General features: G+C 33.5%; 2 protein-coding genes across 2 annotated transcripts; both read left to right on the forward strand.

Annotated features, from left to right (window-relative positions):
• Positions 1–453: 453 nt before the first annotated feature.
• Positions 454–2,494, forward strand: LOC111392037 (1-aminocyclopropane-1-carboxylate oxidase homolog 1-like). Its single transcript, XM_023017324.1, has 3 exons — positions 454–1,038; positions 1,427–1,748; positions 1,849–2,494. The coding sequence occupies exons 1-3, from the start codon at positions 518–520 to the stop codon at positions 2,113–2,115; spliced, it is 1,110 nt and encodes a 369-aa protein (XP_022873092.1). The 5' UTR covers positions 454–517; the 3' UTR covers positions 2,116–2,494.
• Positions 2,495–10,734: 8,240 nt separating this feature from the next.
• On the forward strand, positions 10,735–12,761 carry LOC111392038 (1-aminocyclopropane-1-carboxylate oxidase homolog 1-like). The gene is made up of 3 exons (XM_023017325.1): positions 10,735–11,319; positions 11,708–12,029; positions 12,130–12,761. Exons 1-3 carry the CDS (start codon positions 10,799–10,801, stop codon positions 12,394–12,396), a joined length of 1,110 nt encoding a protein of 369 aa, XP_022873093.1. The 5' UTR covers positions 10,735–10,798; the 3' UTR covers positions 12,397–12,761.
• Positions 12,762–13,331: the final 570 nt, after the last annotated feature.

Consider the following 13,331-nt stretch of genomic DNA (forward strand, 5'->3'; position numbering starts at 1 on the left):
CCCGCACTGTCCTTCCTTTGCCAACTTGGATGTGCCCCGGGGGGCAATTTAGGATTTGAATTTGTTGGATGGAATATGGTGTAAGTGCATATAAATTAATTTATAATATTATTATTATTATTAAAATATTAATTTATAATGTTTGAATTAATATCTAAAATTTGAATAAATAAATTTTAGATCAGATTTTTGAATTGGGAAGTTAAAAGGCATGTGTGGGTGTAATTTTCACAAATTTTAATGTGGCCAAACAAGGATTTGTAAATCTAGAAGATCGAGAAAAAACAAACCCACCTAAATTTTGAAAAAATTGCCTACTAACCAGAATATGTCTGCATTCAAGTTTTGCGTTCTGAAATTTCTATGTGACATGTAATATGTTCTCACTAACTCGGGCTTGTCCCACATTGACCAACTTCTCTACCACTATATAAATGCCATACATGATTACCAATTCCATCTAAACTCATTTTACATAAACAATTGGGTATACATATATAGAAGTACTTTTTTCATAATGGTGGTTACTAGCAATGGAAAATGTGAGTGGGCTAAAGAAATGAAGGAATTTGATGAAACAAAAGCTGGTGTCAAGGGACTGGTGGATGCCGGAATATCGAAAATCCCTCAGTTCTTCGTGCATCCACCGGAAAGTTTGGCAACACCAAGTAAAACCACCAAGAATGTTCAACTTGAGTTGCCCACAATAGACTTTGAGGGGGTCCAAACTGGAGGTGCAAGGCGGAAGGAGGTCGTGGAGGAGATTAGGAAGGCAGCAGGGATTTGGGGCTTTTTTCGAATAGTGAATCATGGTGTTCCATTACATATAATGGATGCCATGTTGGAAGCTGTTAAACGGTTCCATGAACAACCAGTGGAGGAGAAAAAGCTTTTGTATTCTGCTGATAGTAGCCAAAGAGTTAAGTTTAATAGTAATGGACCCCTACGTGAATATGATTCTGCATGTTGGAGGGATATCTTGACTTGTGTTTTTCATGATGACCAATTGGATCCTGAAGCTATTCCTCTAACTTGCAGGTACCACATAAACTCAACAACTACTACTACTCATAGTGATTATCACCAGTTTAGTTGATAGTGGCCCCTGATTAATCGTTCAATAGAATTGTGATGCATTTTATTGCATTAGATAATTCAAATGAATCAAGGGCAAATGACACCTTGACTAGTGCCGATCACCAATAACATTCATGTAGTAAAACACAAATTTAGTTTCTTTTCAAAATTCTTTTTTCCACGTATTTATTTTCAACCTCACATTCATACAATAAAATATTTTACACGAAAACCCAAAACATTTTCCTACTTTTTAACCATATATTCTCCAAAAAGTCACTGTTCAAAACAATGTTAAATGGCCACGAAAATAAAACCTAAATTTGAAATAACATGTCATTTTTTGCAGAAAGGAAGTGCAAGAATACGTGAAATGCATGATCCAAATGAGGGAAATAATGGCCGAGTTACTATCAGAAGCTTTAGGGCTCAGCAGTGATCACCTTTCAAGTATTGAATGCATGAAAAGTGAAGCATTGGCTTGTCTCTACTATCCAATATGTCCTGAACCTGAGAAGACACTGGGCACAGACAAACATTCAGACACGACTTTCTTAACATTGCTAATGCAAGACACTATAGGCGGCCTCCAAATTCTTCATGATGATCAGTGGGTCGACGTGCCTCCAGTGCGCGGAGCCCTCATAGCCAATATCGGTGATCTGATGCAGGCGAGTTTGACAGTATTAAATAGTATAATAAATAAGATTTTAACTAGTTCATATCGTGCCTGGGAAACTAATTACTTGATTGAATATTTCCCTTTCTCAGATTATAAGCAATGACAAATTCATAAGTGTGGAGCATAGAGTGTTGGCTCAACCGGTCGGGCCAAGGATCTCAGTTGCATGCTTCTTCACCCCAAGTCTTAGAGCAGGGGCAAAGCCATTTGCACCTATAAAAGAGATTCTGTCTGTTGAGAATCCAGCCTTATACAGAGAATTCTTATTCAGGGAATATTGTCAGTATTACAAGACAAAAGGACAAGATGTTACCTCGGCTCTTCCTCATTTCAGGATTGAACGGATCCTTCCATAGTGAACACTTCAAAAAAAAAAAAGGGCCAAAATCTTTTATCATTTAGATGAATATCTTTCTACCGTTTGGGTTTGTTTTACTATATTACGTGAATAAAAGACGTGCATTCCAAATATTCATTTCGTTGTGCTTTATTCATGTCGGAATATGTTCCCTCCTTTGCCTGGGGAAGATCTGACGACTCCTGCCCTAAAATAGATTGGCGGGTTAAGAATTAAGATTTGCTACTGCCAAAGAGGCCAGGAACAAGCTTCCGCGTCTCCCGTCCTTCTGGTTCTTGTAAACGGATTATCCTTCTTCCTTTCCTTTTTTTTTTTTTTTCTCTGTTTCTTTCTTGTTATGAATGTTAAAGCTTCTGAACATGGATTCACCTGTCATACTTATTATTGGCAAAACCAGTTTAATGTCAATTTCCCTCAATTTGACAAACTTTACAAATCATTTATTAATTGTCAAACATCATTTTTAGTCATACATAATCAGTTTAATGTTAATAATTTTGTGTGGCCTAGGTTGGTATTACTGAGTTGACCATGAAAAAGTACTCATGGATGTAGAGAATTTGAGTTGTTAAAATGTTTCACGTTGACTCGAATTAATTTTATTTTATAATTTTTCTTTGGGAGAAAAAGGAAATTTCCAAGTGCGTGAGCAAAGCAAGTTTGTTTTTAACTTTTAGGTTGTCTTCCCCAATTAAGAAAGGAAATTACAAATCAAAAGCACAAAGAATAACTATTGAGTCTAGAATAATGCTAGTATTGGTTAGTGATGTTATATTTAAATTATTTTAATTAATTGGTCATCTTTATTTTATCTTAAATATCATATTTAAGATGTCAAGTCAATTAATGTCATATCGTAGATGATTGCTAAGCAACGATTGTGTATAACAATACACTTAAATTAGTATCAATTTTTGTAAATATGTGAGTATTATATTTCATAATTGAAAAAATTGGGATTGAGCTCTCTAAACTTTTTTAATTTTTACATGATGTGATTATGGGTCCTTAATCTTTAAACGTGAGGTTTCGAGTCCTCAACTTATTCAAATATCTGAATTTGAGTCCCGACATTAAAATTGCATGGGACTTTTAGCTGAGAGTTAATTATATTTGCATCATTTTTGTTCATTGCACTATATTTTAATTGCAATGAAGGTTCTCAATTGATGCTCATTATCTCATTATATCCTTCACTTTTTCTCGTTGCATTTTTAACATTAACCTTTAATTAATTAATATATCTTCTACTTAATTATAATTTTTGTTTGATATTCTGTCAGCTATTTTATTATAGGGGCAAATATTTTATCAATTTTTTGTATTTGTCGTGTTCTTTGCTTTTTTAAAAAATATAAGAAGTAAATAATTCTTCATACGTTCTTCTAATGGATTATTTAGACACAAACCATCATGAATGATAAGATAGCAACTATTAGAAGGATAAGAATACAACGAAAAATTTTGAGAAAATAAATACAATAATAAGCAAAAGTTGAAAACCTTTATTGCAATAAAAATATGGTGCAACGAACAAAAATTACAATGTGAATATAATTATCCCCATTCACTGCTCGTTTTATAATTATAATTATATATATTTTTTTAAATATATTATTTAAATTGAAAAAATAAAATGATACGAGCGGGGATCGGGGATTCCCTGCTCCGTTCAAAGCAGGGCACTCTGATGCTGAATTAGGACGAGAACTTTGTAACTCTTTAAATGAACCAAAAAAAACGAGGGAGGGAGAGAAGAAAAGGAGATGGAGAGGAAGCCTACATATATCCACTAGTCCAGTTACACTCGATCTCACAATGTAAGATATTATCATCACTTAGCCCAAAAACTATAGCTCACAGCACAAATGGAATTCACCCAACATCATTCAGAATCAAACCTGAGAATCCACTCGACGCCCAATCCATTACGGCAGCTCCAGTTTTAAGGATGCTCCAGCATTACCTCCTCAAGTCCACAATCCATAATTGAAGAACTTCTAACACCACCAACCATCCAAGCCACTCCCAAGTTAGAATTCATGTAATGGAGAACCATTTTTCAGTAGAGAGATAATCAGAAAGTACTACGGTTTTAAAGTGATTATATGATCTGGGACCTTAAAGTATCCAGATTCTTGACCATCATTCATCTCTCTATAGGATTTTCTTCACTGCCATTAAGATCCTTTGTAAAAATTGAAATTTTTGTTTAATTTTTTATGTGCATAATTAAGTAAATTCCCAACAAACATATCATTGAAGTGAGCTCAAATATCGTCTTGAAGAAAGTGCTACTTTATTAAACATTAACTTCACCGACAATTTGCCTTGATGATTAATTAGGAAAGTAGTTCCACGAGGGATAACATTTGCCTTTCCGAAAGTAGTTCCACTCGGGGAAAAATTCAAAAAGAAAAAATGCTTATTAAAATTCTTTCTTGGGAACATATTACAGACACACCTAACCATCTAGGAAACATGCCGAAATTTTTTGACTACATTGTACGAATCTAATAAAACACGTTAAAATTAACTTAATTACTTTCAATACTGTGAAGTGTTGATCAATTTATGGTTTAATCCACACTAATAATAGGATGGCAAAAAATCTGTCAAACTCGATACCCGTGGAGCCCTCCCGTCCGCCCCATGGTGGGTATGGGTAACAAGGGCTTTGTTTCGTTTAAAAAATAAAAAATAAAGTTAAGTATTCAATACTTTAAATGAAAAACTCCAAAAATTTTCATTAATTTTAATAAAAGATGACAACTAATATTATTTAAGGAACATGACAAATAATAAAAGTCTTAGTTTACCAAATATATTTAAATAATTTAACTTTTAAAAATAAATAAATTAATTAAAAATTTTAGCAAATGTATTATTGTCTCGCTTTGATGAATAGGAACAATAAAATGAATTTTAAAAAAAAATCTTAAAAACTTAAAAAATTAATTTAAATGGGTACTAAACGGGGAAAAGAGCCCGGCACCACCCCGCCCCGCCTTGAACAGGTAACAGGGCTAGAAATTACCTAACCTCCTCGTCCCCGACCATCCCGTTGCCATCCCTAACTAATAAACAACTTATTTTATAAAATTCGACCAGCCTTCTACAAGCAAAAGTTTTCTCGATTCGTCCCGATAACATTTTTAAACTTTCATGATAAGCTTAAAATTGTCAAATCTCTGATAACCCAAAAAAACTATCATCTTATTTTCTCTTCATTTAACTTATTCTTGTTTAAAAATAATAATAATACAAAAAGTACGTATGCACCAAAGACAATTACAAATTCGTACAACTTTGTCAAAATTTTCACTTCGAATTAGTCAACAATCTATCCTCCTATATCAAGAAATTTCATATTTTATATTTAAGGAAATTTGACAAAATGTCCATTTTTACTTAATCATTTGCAAAAATGTCCACCATTATAAAAATGTCTAATTTGAAAGAATTTAGACCAAAATATCCTTATTAACAATTTATAATTCCACACTAAGACAAGAAAAATGGACATTTTTGCAATATTGTTATTGGCCAATAAACTTTTAACACGTAACCTGCCATATTTATTTCAAAAAGTATACATGTCAAATCACAATAAATGTTATGTTTTTCATTGATTCAGAAATGTCGAGAACGACATTTTTAAGTGTAAAGAAATGTCATGTTCAAAATAAAATGACGTTCTAAACAAATGAAACGGTGTTCAAATATCGAGAACGACATATGAAATGTCAAGAAACATTATTTTAATGTAGTTTCTTATAAAAGCCACTTTTCAAAATTCGTGACAAATTGATAAAAAAATCAAATGTTGAGAACGATATTAAAAATATCGAGAATATCATTTCAAAATGTAACTTTTAATTAAGGGCATAATAGACAAGTTGACATTAAATTCAAATGAGTGGATACTTTTCAACTCATACCCTTAAAATTGAACATTCTTAAAAATGCTCCTTCATATTTTTAGAACTGCAAATTTCAGACTGACATACTCAATTAAGACGGATCATCATATTCAAACGATACATGTAGACATAATTTTAGTGATGGATTATCCTAAGACGTGTCATGATTTTAGTGATGGATTATCCTAAAACGTGTTGTATCTAGAAGATGTAATAAATGCACTTGTAATGCATCTTGACAAATTTTGGACTATTACACACTTGATTGAAGATTGCTCAAAAAATCTAAGTAGTGAATTTTCCTTGCGCGTTAAAATAATACGTCCCGTTTGGTATTCATTTTTTTCAAAATGCATTTTTTCTCTTTTTTTCAATCACACATTCTTTATTAAAAAAATATTATACGTAAATAAAAAAAATTTCCTATTTTTCATCAACACATTTCCCATCAATTTACTGTTCAAAAATACATTTTTACATAAAAATGTCTCTCAAACACCGTCATAATATTCACGTGCGCATGCTTCTTCTAACATAAAAGACTTCAATTTATTAAAATAAAAAACAATTTTCTCATAACTTTTTTGTCATATATAATATTACACATTTTAAAACCTTTCCACTAAGTTCACAACTAATATAATTTTTTTTCCCCCAATTGTTGATTAACTATGATTAGGTACGCCGATAACTTTTTAGAGACATACCAACAAACAATTTGACCACCCTAGGAATTTTCTTGCTAATCTTTAGTCAAAAATAAGTTAAAATTAATTTTTTAAAGTTCAAACTACCGCAGAGATGAATTATTTATTATATTAAATTGAAATAGGAACCAAAAAAGGAAATATAGAAAGGACATATAGCTAGTTTGACTTCAGGTAACTGATAATTAATGTATAATTATCATCGATATCATCTTCACTGAATGAAAACATAAAGGCTAAGATTATTTAAGGAATATGATAAACAATAAAAGTCTTAATTTATCAAATATATTTGAATGATTTAACTTTTAAAAATAAATAAATTAATTAAAAATTTTAACAAATATATTATTGTCTTGCTTTAATGAATATGAACAATAAAATAAATTATAAAAAATAAAAAAATAAATGGGCACTAAACGGGCAAGAGTCCACCCTTGCCCTTCCCCGTCCCCACCTTGAACGGGTAATGGGATTGGAAATTACCCAGCAGGGCGAGAGACAGGGAAGGTTGCCCCAACCCAACCTCCAATCGCAAACTGTCCCGTGACCATCCCTAATTAATAAACAACTTATTCTATAAAATTCAACCAATTTTGTACTTGCAAAAGTTTTCTTGATTTTTGTGGTGGATTATCCTAAAACGTGTTGTATCTAGAAGATGTAATAATTGCACTTGTGCCTCTTGACAAATTTTAATTATTGTACACTTGATTAAAGATTGCTCGAAAAATCCTAGACTTCCTAGTAGAATTTGCCTTGCGCGTTAAAATAATACATAATATTCTTGTGCATCTAGAACACGTTAAAATTAATTTTTTAAAGTTCAAACTACCCCCAGAGATGAATTATTTATTATATTAAACTGAAATAGGGACCAAAAAAAAGAAATATAGAAAGGGACATACAACTAGTTTGTAACTGAAAATTAATGCATAATTATCATCACACTAATGCTAAAGTGACAGGTTTGGGAACAGGGAAAAAATAAGGGTTGAGGTCAACCCCAAGGCACCTCAGCCCCCTTTTTTCCCCTGTCACCGTAGCAGAACTCTTATCATCGATATCATTCTTCAGAATGAAAACATGTCCTCGTGTGGCTTCCATTCTTTCCAAATTTTAATGGTTGAAATAGTGTTTTTTTGAAAAATGTGTGGTTGAAAAAGAAGGAAAAGTTTTTTTATTTACGTGTGATATTATTTTATGAAAAACTGTATGGTTGAAAATAAGAGAGAAAAAAAATTAGATGGAGAATGTCTAATTGAATAGATTGAAGCTAAAGATAAATTAACCTATGCTATAATATTTCAGAATTCTACTACACTAACAGAAATGCACCTCAGCCCCTTTTTTTCCCCTGTTCCCAACCCTATCACCATAACAGAACTCTTATCATCAATATCATTCTTCAGAATGAAAAATGTCCCCTTGTGGTCCCATTCTTTCCAAATTTTAATGGTTAGAATAGTTTTTTTTTTTTTTTTTTTTGAGAAATTTGTGGTTGAAAAATAATGAAAAGTTTTTTATTGACGTGTAATATTATTTTATAAAAGATTGTGTGGTTGAAAATAAGATAGAAAAAAATAAGAAGGAGAATGTCTAATTGAATAGATTGAAGCTAAAGATAAATAAACCTATGCACATGTGAGAGGGTGTCAACATTTCTGTCATGTTGCAGTAGTTTAATTCAATATTTCATGTGTGTTCGCCGTACTTTGATTAATCGTTGTCGGATATTTTGTTGACTCCTATTTTGCACTCCAATACCATCCATGAGTTTTAGGGTTTAGTCCACAACTTTTTCAGTCAAAAACTGCCAATTTTTTGTAGCCTTCCAAAAGTTGATTCCTTCTTCCTGGTGGTCACCACCTTTTCCAGTTGTCCCTCCTGTCGGTATAAGCTTTCAAGAATAAGCCATTGTTTGGCCTCCCATTATAATGAAAATTTTGAGTAAAATGTATTATGAAATAATAACTTTTAAGAAAATGTATGGTTAAAAATGAAGGACATATTTTTTATTTACGTTTAATATTATGTTATTAGAAAATGTGTGGTTCAAAAGAAGAGAAAAAAATGCATTAATATTTTAAGGGAAAATTTTATATATAAGAAATTAAGTATGGTCAATTTCAAAACTAAGAAATTATATTTAAAACTTCGATAGTCAAATATTAATTAATTTTATGTATATAATAATTAATTAAAAATATATTTCATCAATTTAATATATATTTTATTAATTAAATATATTAAGGTCACAATCCTATATGATTTAGTCACTAATTATTGAATTAATTGATCACAAATTATTTTTCGGTCACGAATCAAAAATTTTAAAGGTCAAAAATCAAAGTTTTTATAGGTCACAATTTATTCTTCTCTTACAAATCAAAAAAATTATAGGTCATAATTTATTTATCAGTCACAAATGAAAAATTTTATAAGTTACGCCACAAATGTTTTGGTCACAAATTATTGATTACATATTATTTATTAATCACAATCTCAAATAATTGGTCATAAATTAATCAATTTATTAATCACAATCAAATAAATAATTTGTGACCAACACAATCATTTGTGATCATCACCTCACCACCACACTACCATTAAAAGCCACCCCTGTTACATCACAACAGTCGGTCAACACAACTGCACACCGCCCGAGCCACCACCACGCCACTAACACCACCGCACACGGTACCACACCACGTACCGCACGCACTCAACCACCGCACCACCACTCCACCCCACCCATCCCATCTGTATCACGACCACCACCAAAATCACCGCCACACACTACAACAACGCAAAAACCATACCAACACAAACCACAGCCATCACCAACCAACCAACCCGCATCACAACCACCAATTGCACTGCCCCTCCTCCAGTAACAATGACAACCACCGATCCGCAACCACAGTTCCAAAACACAAACCCAACCACGCTTCCAACCACGCCGACAATGACTACCATAGATCCAAAACACGAATCCAACTCTGTCAACGCCAAAAGCACATGTTACTCCGCCTCCAACTCCGTCAACTACGACTATGATGCTCACATTGGGTAGCAGGTAGCGTCATAGCGATGATGCCACTGCGACCCTCTCATCAAGGCATGTCTGCGTAGTGACAATTGAATGTGGAATTCGAAGGTGAATGAGCGGCTACGACTATCTGAGGGAGAGCACAAAGAAAGACGGAGGTGAAGAAAGGAGAGAAGTGAGAATGGAGAGGACAGGAGATAAAATGATTTAGGATTTGAATTTTTTTTTTTTTTAACGAGGTGTCCCAGCTTACGCCAAACTATATCCTCGTCCCTGAACTTCCAGCCCCTCAGGAGCTCAGGGAGGTAAATCGCGGGATGTGCCCAAGTTGACCAGGGTTCGAACAGCCTTTATACTCCTGGCCCCAAGGGAGTCTCCTCCATGGTTATTACATCACCAAACTGCTCCAACCCTTCTTCTGGTTATTACAACACTCAGCTGCTCCAACCAGGAAACGAACTCCCCACGCTAGGGTTGCGAGTCCCGCACTGTCCTTCCTTTGCCAACTTGGATGTGCCCCGGGGGGCAATTTAGGATTTGAATTTGTTGGATGGAATATGGTGTAAGTGCATATAAATTAATTTATAATATTATTATTATTATTAAAATATTAATTTATAATGTTTGAATTAATATCTAAAATTTGAATAAATAAATTTTAGATCAGATTTTTGAATTGGGAAGTTAAAAGGCATGTGTGGGTGTAATTTTCACAAATTTTAATGTGGCCAAACAAGGATTTGTAAATCTAGAAGATCGAGAAAAAACAAACCCACCTAAATTTTGAAAAAATTGCCTACTAACCAGAATATGTCTGCATTCAAGTTTTGCGTTCTGAAATTTCTATGTGACATGTAATATGTTCTCACTAACTCGGGCTTGTCCCACATTGACCAACTTCTCTACCACTATATAAATGCCATACATGATTACCAATTCCATCTAAACTCATTTTACATAAACAATTGGGTATACATATATAGAAGTACTTTTTTCATAATGGTGGTTACTAGCAATGGAAAATGTGAGTGGGCTAAAGAAATGAAGGAATTTGATGAAACAAAAGCTGGTGTCAAGGGACTGGTGGATGCCGGAATATCGAAAATCCCTCAGTTCTTCGTGCATCCACCGGAAAGTTTGGCAACACCAAGTAAAACCACCAAGAATGTTCAACTTGAGTTGCCCACAATAGACTTTGAGGGGGTCCAAACTGGAGGTGCAGGGCGGAAGGAGGTCGTGGAGGAGATTAGGAAGGCAGCAGGGATTTGGGGCTTTTTTCGAATAGTGAATCATGGTGTTCCATTACATATAATGGATGCCATGTTGGAAGCTGTTAAACGGTTCCATGAACAACCAGTGGAGGAGAAAAAGCTTTTGTATTCTGCTGATAGTAGCCAAAGAGTTAAGTTTAATAGTAATGGACCCCTACGTGAATATGATTCTGCATGTTGGAGGGATATCTTGACTTGTGTTTTTCATGATGACCAATTGGATCCTGAAGCTATTCCTCTAACTTGCAGGTACCACATAAACTCAACAACTACTCCTACTCATAGTGATTATCACCAGTTTAGTGGATAGTGGCCCCTGATTAATCGTTCAATAGAATTGTGATGCATTTTATTGCATTAGATAATTCAAATGAATCAAGGGCAAATGACACCTTGACTAGTGCCGATCACCAATAACATTCATTTAGTAAAACACAAATTTAGTTTCTTTTCAAAATTCTTTTTTCCACGTATTTATTTTCAACCTCACATTCATACAATAAAATATTTTACACGAAAACCCAAAACATTTTCCTACTTTTTAACCATATATTCTCCAAAAAGTCACTGTTCAAAACAATGTTAAATGGCCACGAAAATAAAACCTAAATTTGAAATAACATGTCATTTTTTGCAGAAAGGAAGTGCAAGAATACGTGAAATGCATGATCCAAATGAGGGAAATAATGGCCGAGTTACTATCAGAAGCTTTAGGGCTCAGCAGTGATCACCTTTCAAGTATTGAATGCATGAAAAGTGAAGCATTGGCTTGTCTCTACTATCCAATATGTCCTGAACCTGAGAAGACACTGGGCACAGACAAACATTCAGACACGACTTTCTTAACATTGCTAATGCAAGACACTATAGGCGGCCTCCAAATTCTTCATGATGATCAGTGGGTCGACGTGCCTCCAGTGCGCGGAGCCCTCATAGCCAATATCGGTGATCTGATGCAGGCGAGTTTGACAGTATTAAATAGTATAATAAATAAGATTTTAACTAGTTCATATCGTGCCTGGGAAACTAATTACTTGATTGAATATTTCCCTTTCTCAGATTATAAGCAATGACAAATTCATAAGTGTGGAGCATAGAGTGTTGGCTCAACCGGTCGGGCCAAGGATCTCAGTTGCATGCTTCTTCACCCCAAGTCTTAGAGCAGGGGCAAAGCCATTTGCACCTATAAAAGAGATTCTGTCTGTTGAGAATCCAGCCTTATACAGAGAATTCTTATTCAGGGAATATTGTCAGTATTACAAGACAAAAGGACAAGATGTTACCTCGGCTCTTCCTCATTTCAGGATTGAACGGATCCTTCCATAGTGAACACTTCAAAAAAAAAAAAGGGCCAAAATCTTTTATCATTTAGATGAATATCTTTCTACCGTTTGGGTTTGTTTTACTATATTACGTGAATAAAAGACGTGCATTCCAAATATTCATTTCGTTGTGCTTTATTCATGTCGGAATATGTTCCCTCCTTTGCCTGGGGAAGATCTGACGACTCCTGTCCTAAAATAGATTGGCGGGTTAAGAATTAAGATTTGCTACTGCCAAAGAGGCCAGGAACAAGCTTCCGCGTCTCCCGTCCTTCTGGTTCTTGTAAACGGATTATCCTTCTTCCTTTCCTTTTTTTTTTTTTTCTCTGTTTCTTTCTTGTTATGAATGTTAAAGCTTCTGAACATGGATTCACCTGTCATACTTATTATTGGCAAAACCAGTTTAATGTCAATTTCCCTCAATTTGACAAACTTTACAAATCATTTATTAATTGTCAAACATCATTTTTAATCATACATAATCAGTTTAATGTTAATAATTTTGTGTGGCCTAGGTTGGTATTACTGAGTTGACCATGAAAAAGTACTCATGGATGTAGAGAATTTGAGTTGTTAAAATGTTTCACGTTGACTCGAATTAATTTTATTTTATAATTTTTCTTTGGGAGAAAAAGGAAATTTCCAAGTGCGTGAGCAAAGCAAGTTTGTTTTTAACTTTTAGGTTGTCTTCCCCAATTAAGAAAGGAAATTACAAATCAAAAGCACAAAGAATAACTATTGAGTCTAGAATAATGCTAGTATTGGTTAGTGATGTTATATTTAAATTATTTTAATTAATTGGTCATCTTTATTTTATCTTAAATAGCATATTTAAGATGTCAAATCAATTAATGTCATATCGTAGATGATTGCTAAGCAACGATTGTAAATAGCAATACACTTAAATTACTATCAATTTTTGTAAATATGTGAGTATTA

This window comes from Olea europaea, unplaced genomic scaffold (assembly GCF_002742605.1).
Source record: "Olea europaea var. sylvestris unplaced genomic scaffold, O_europaea_v1 scaffold871, whole genome shotgun sequence".
Taxonomy (NCBI): Eukaryota; Viridiplantae; Streptophyta; class Magnoliopsida; order Lamiales; family Oleaceae; genus Olea; species Olea europaea.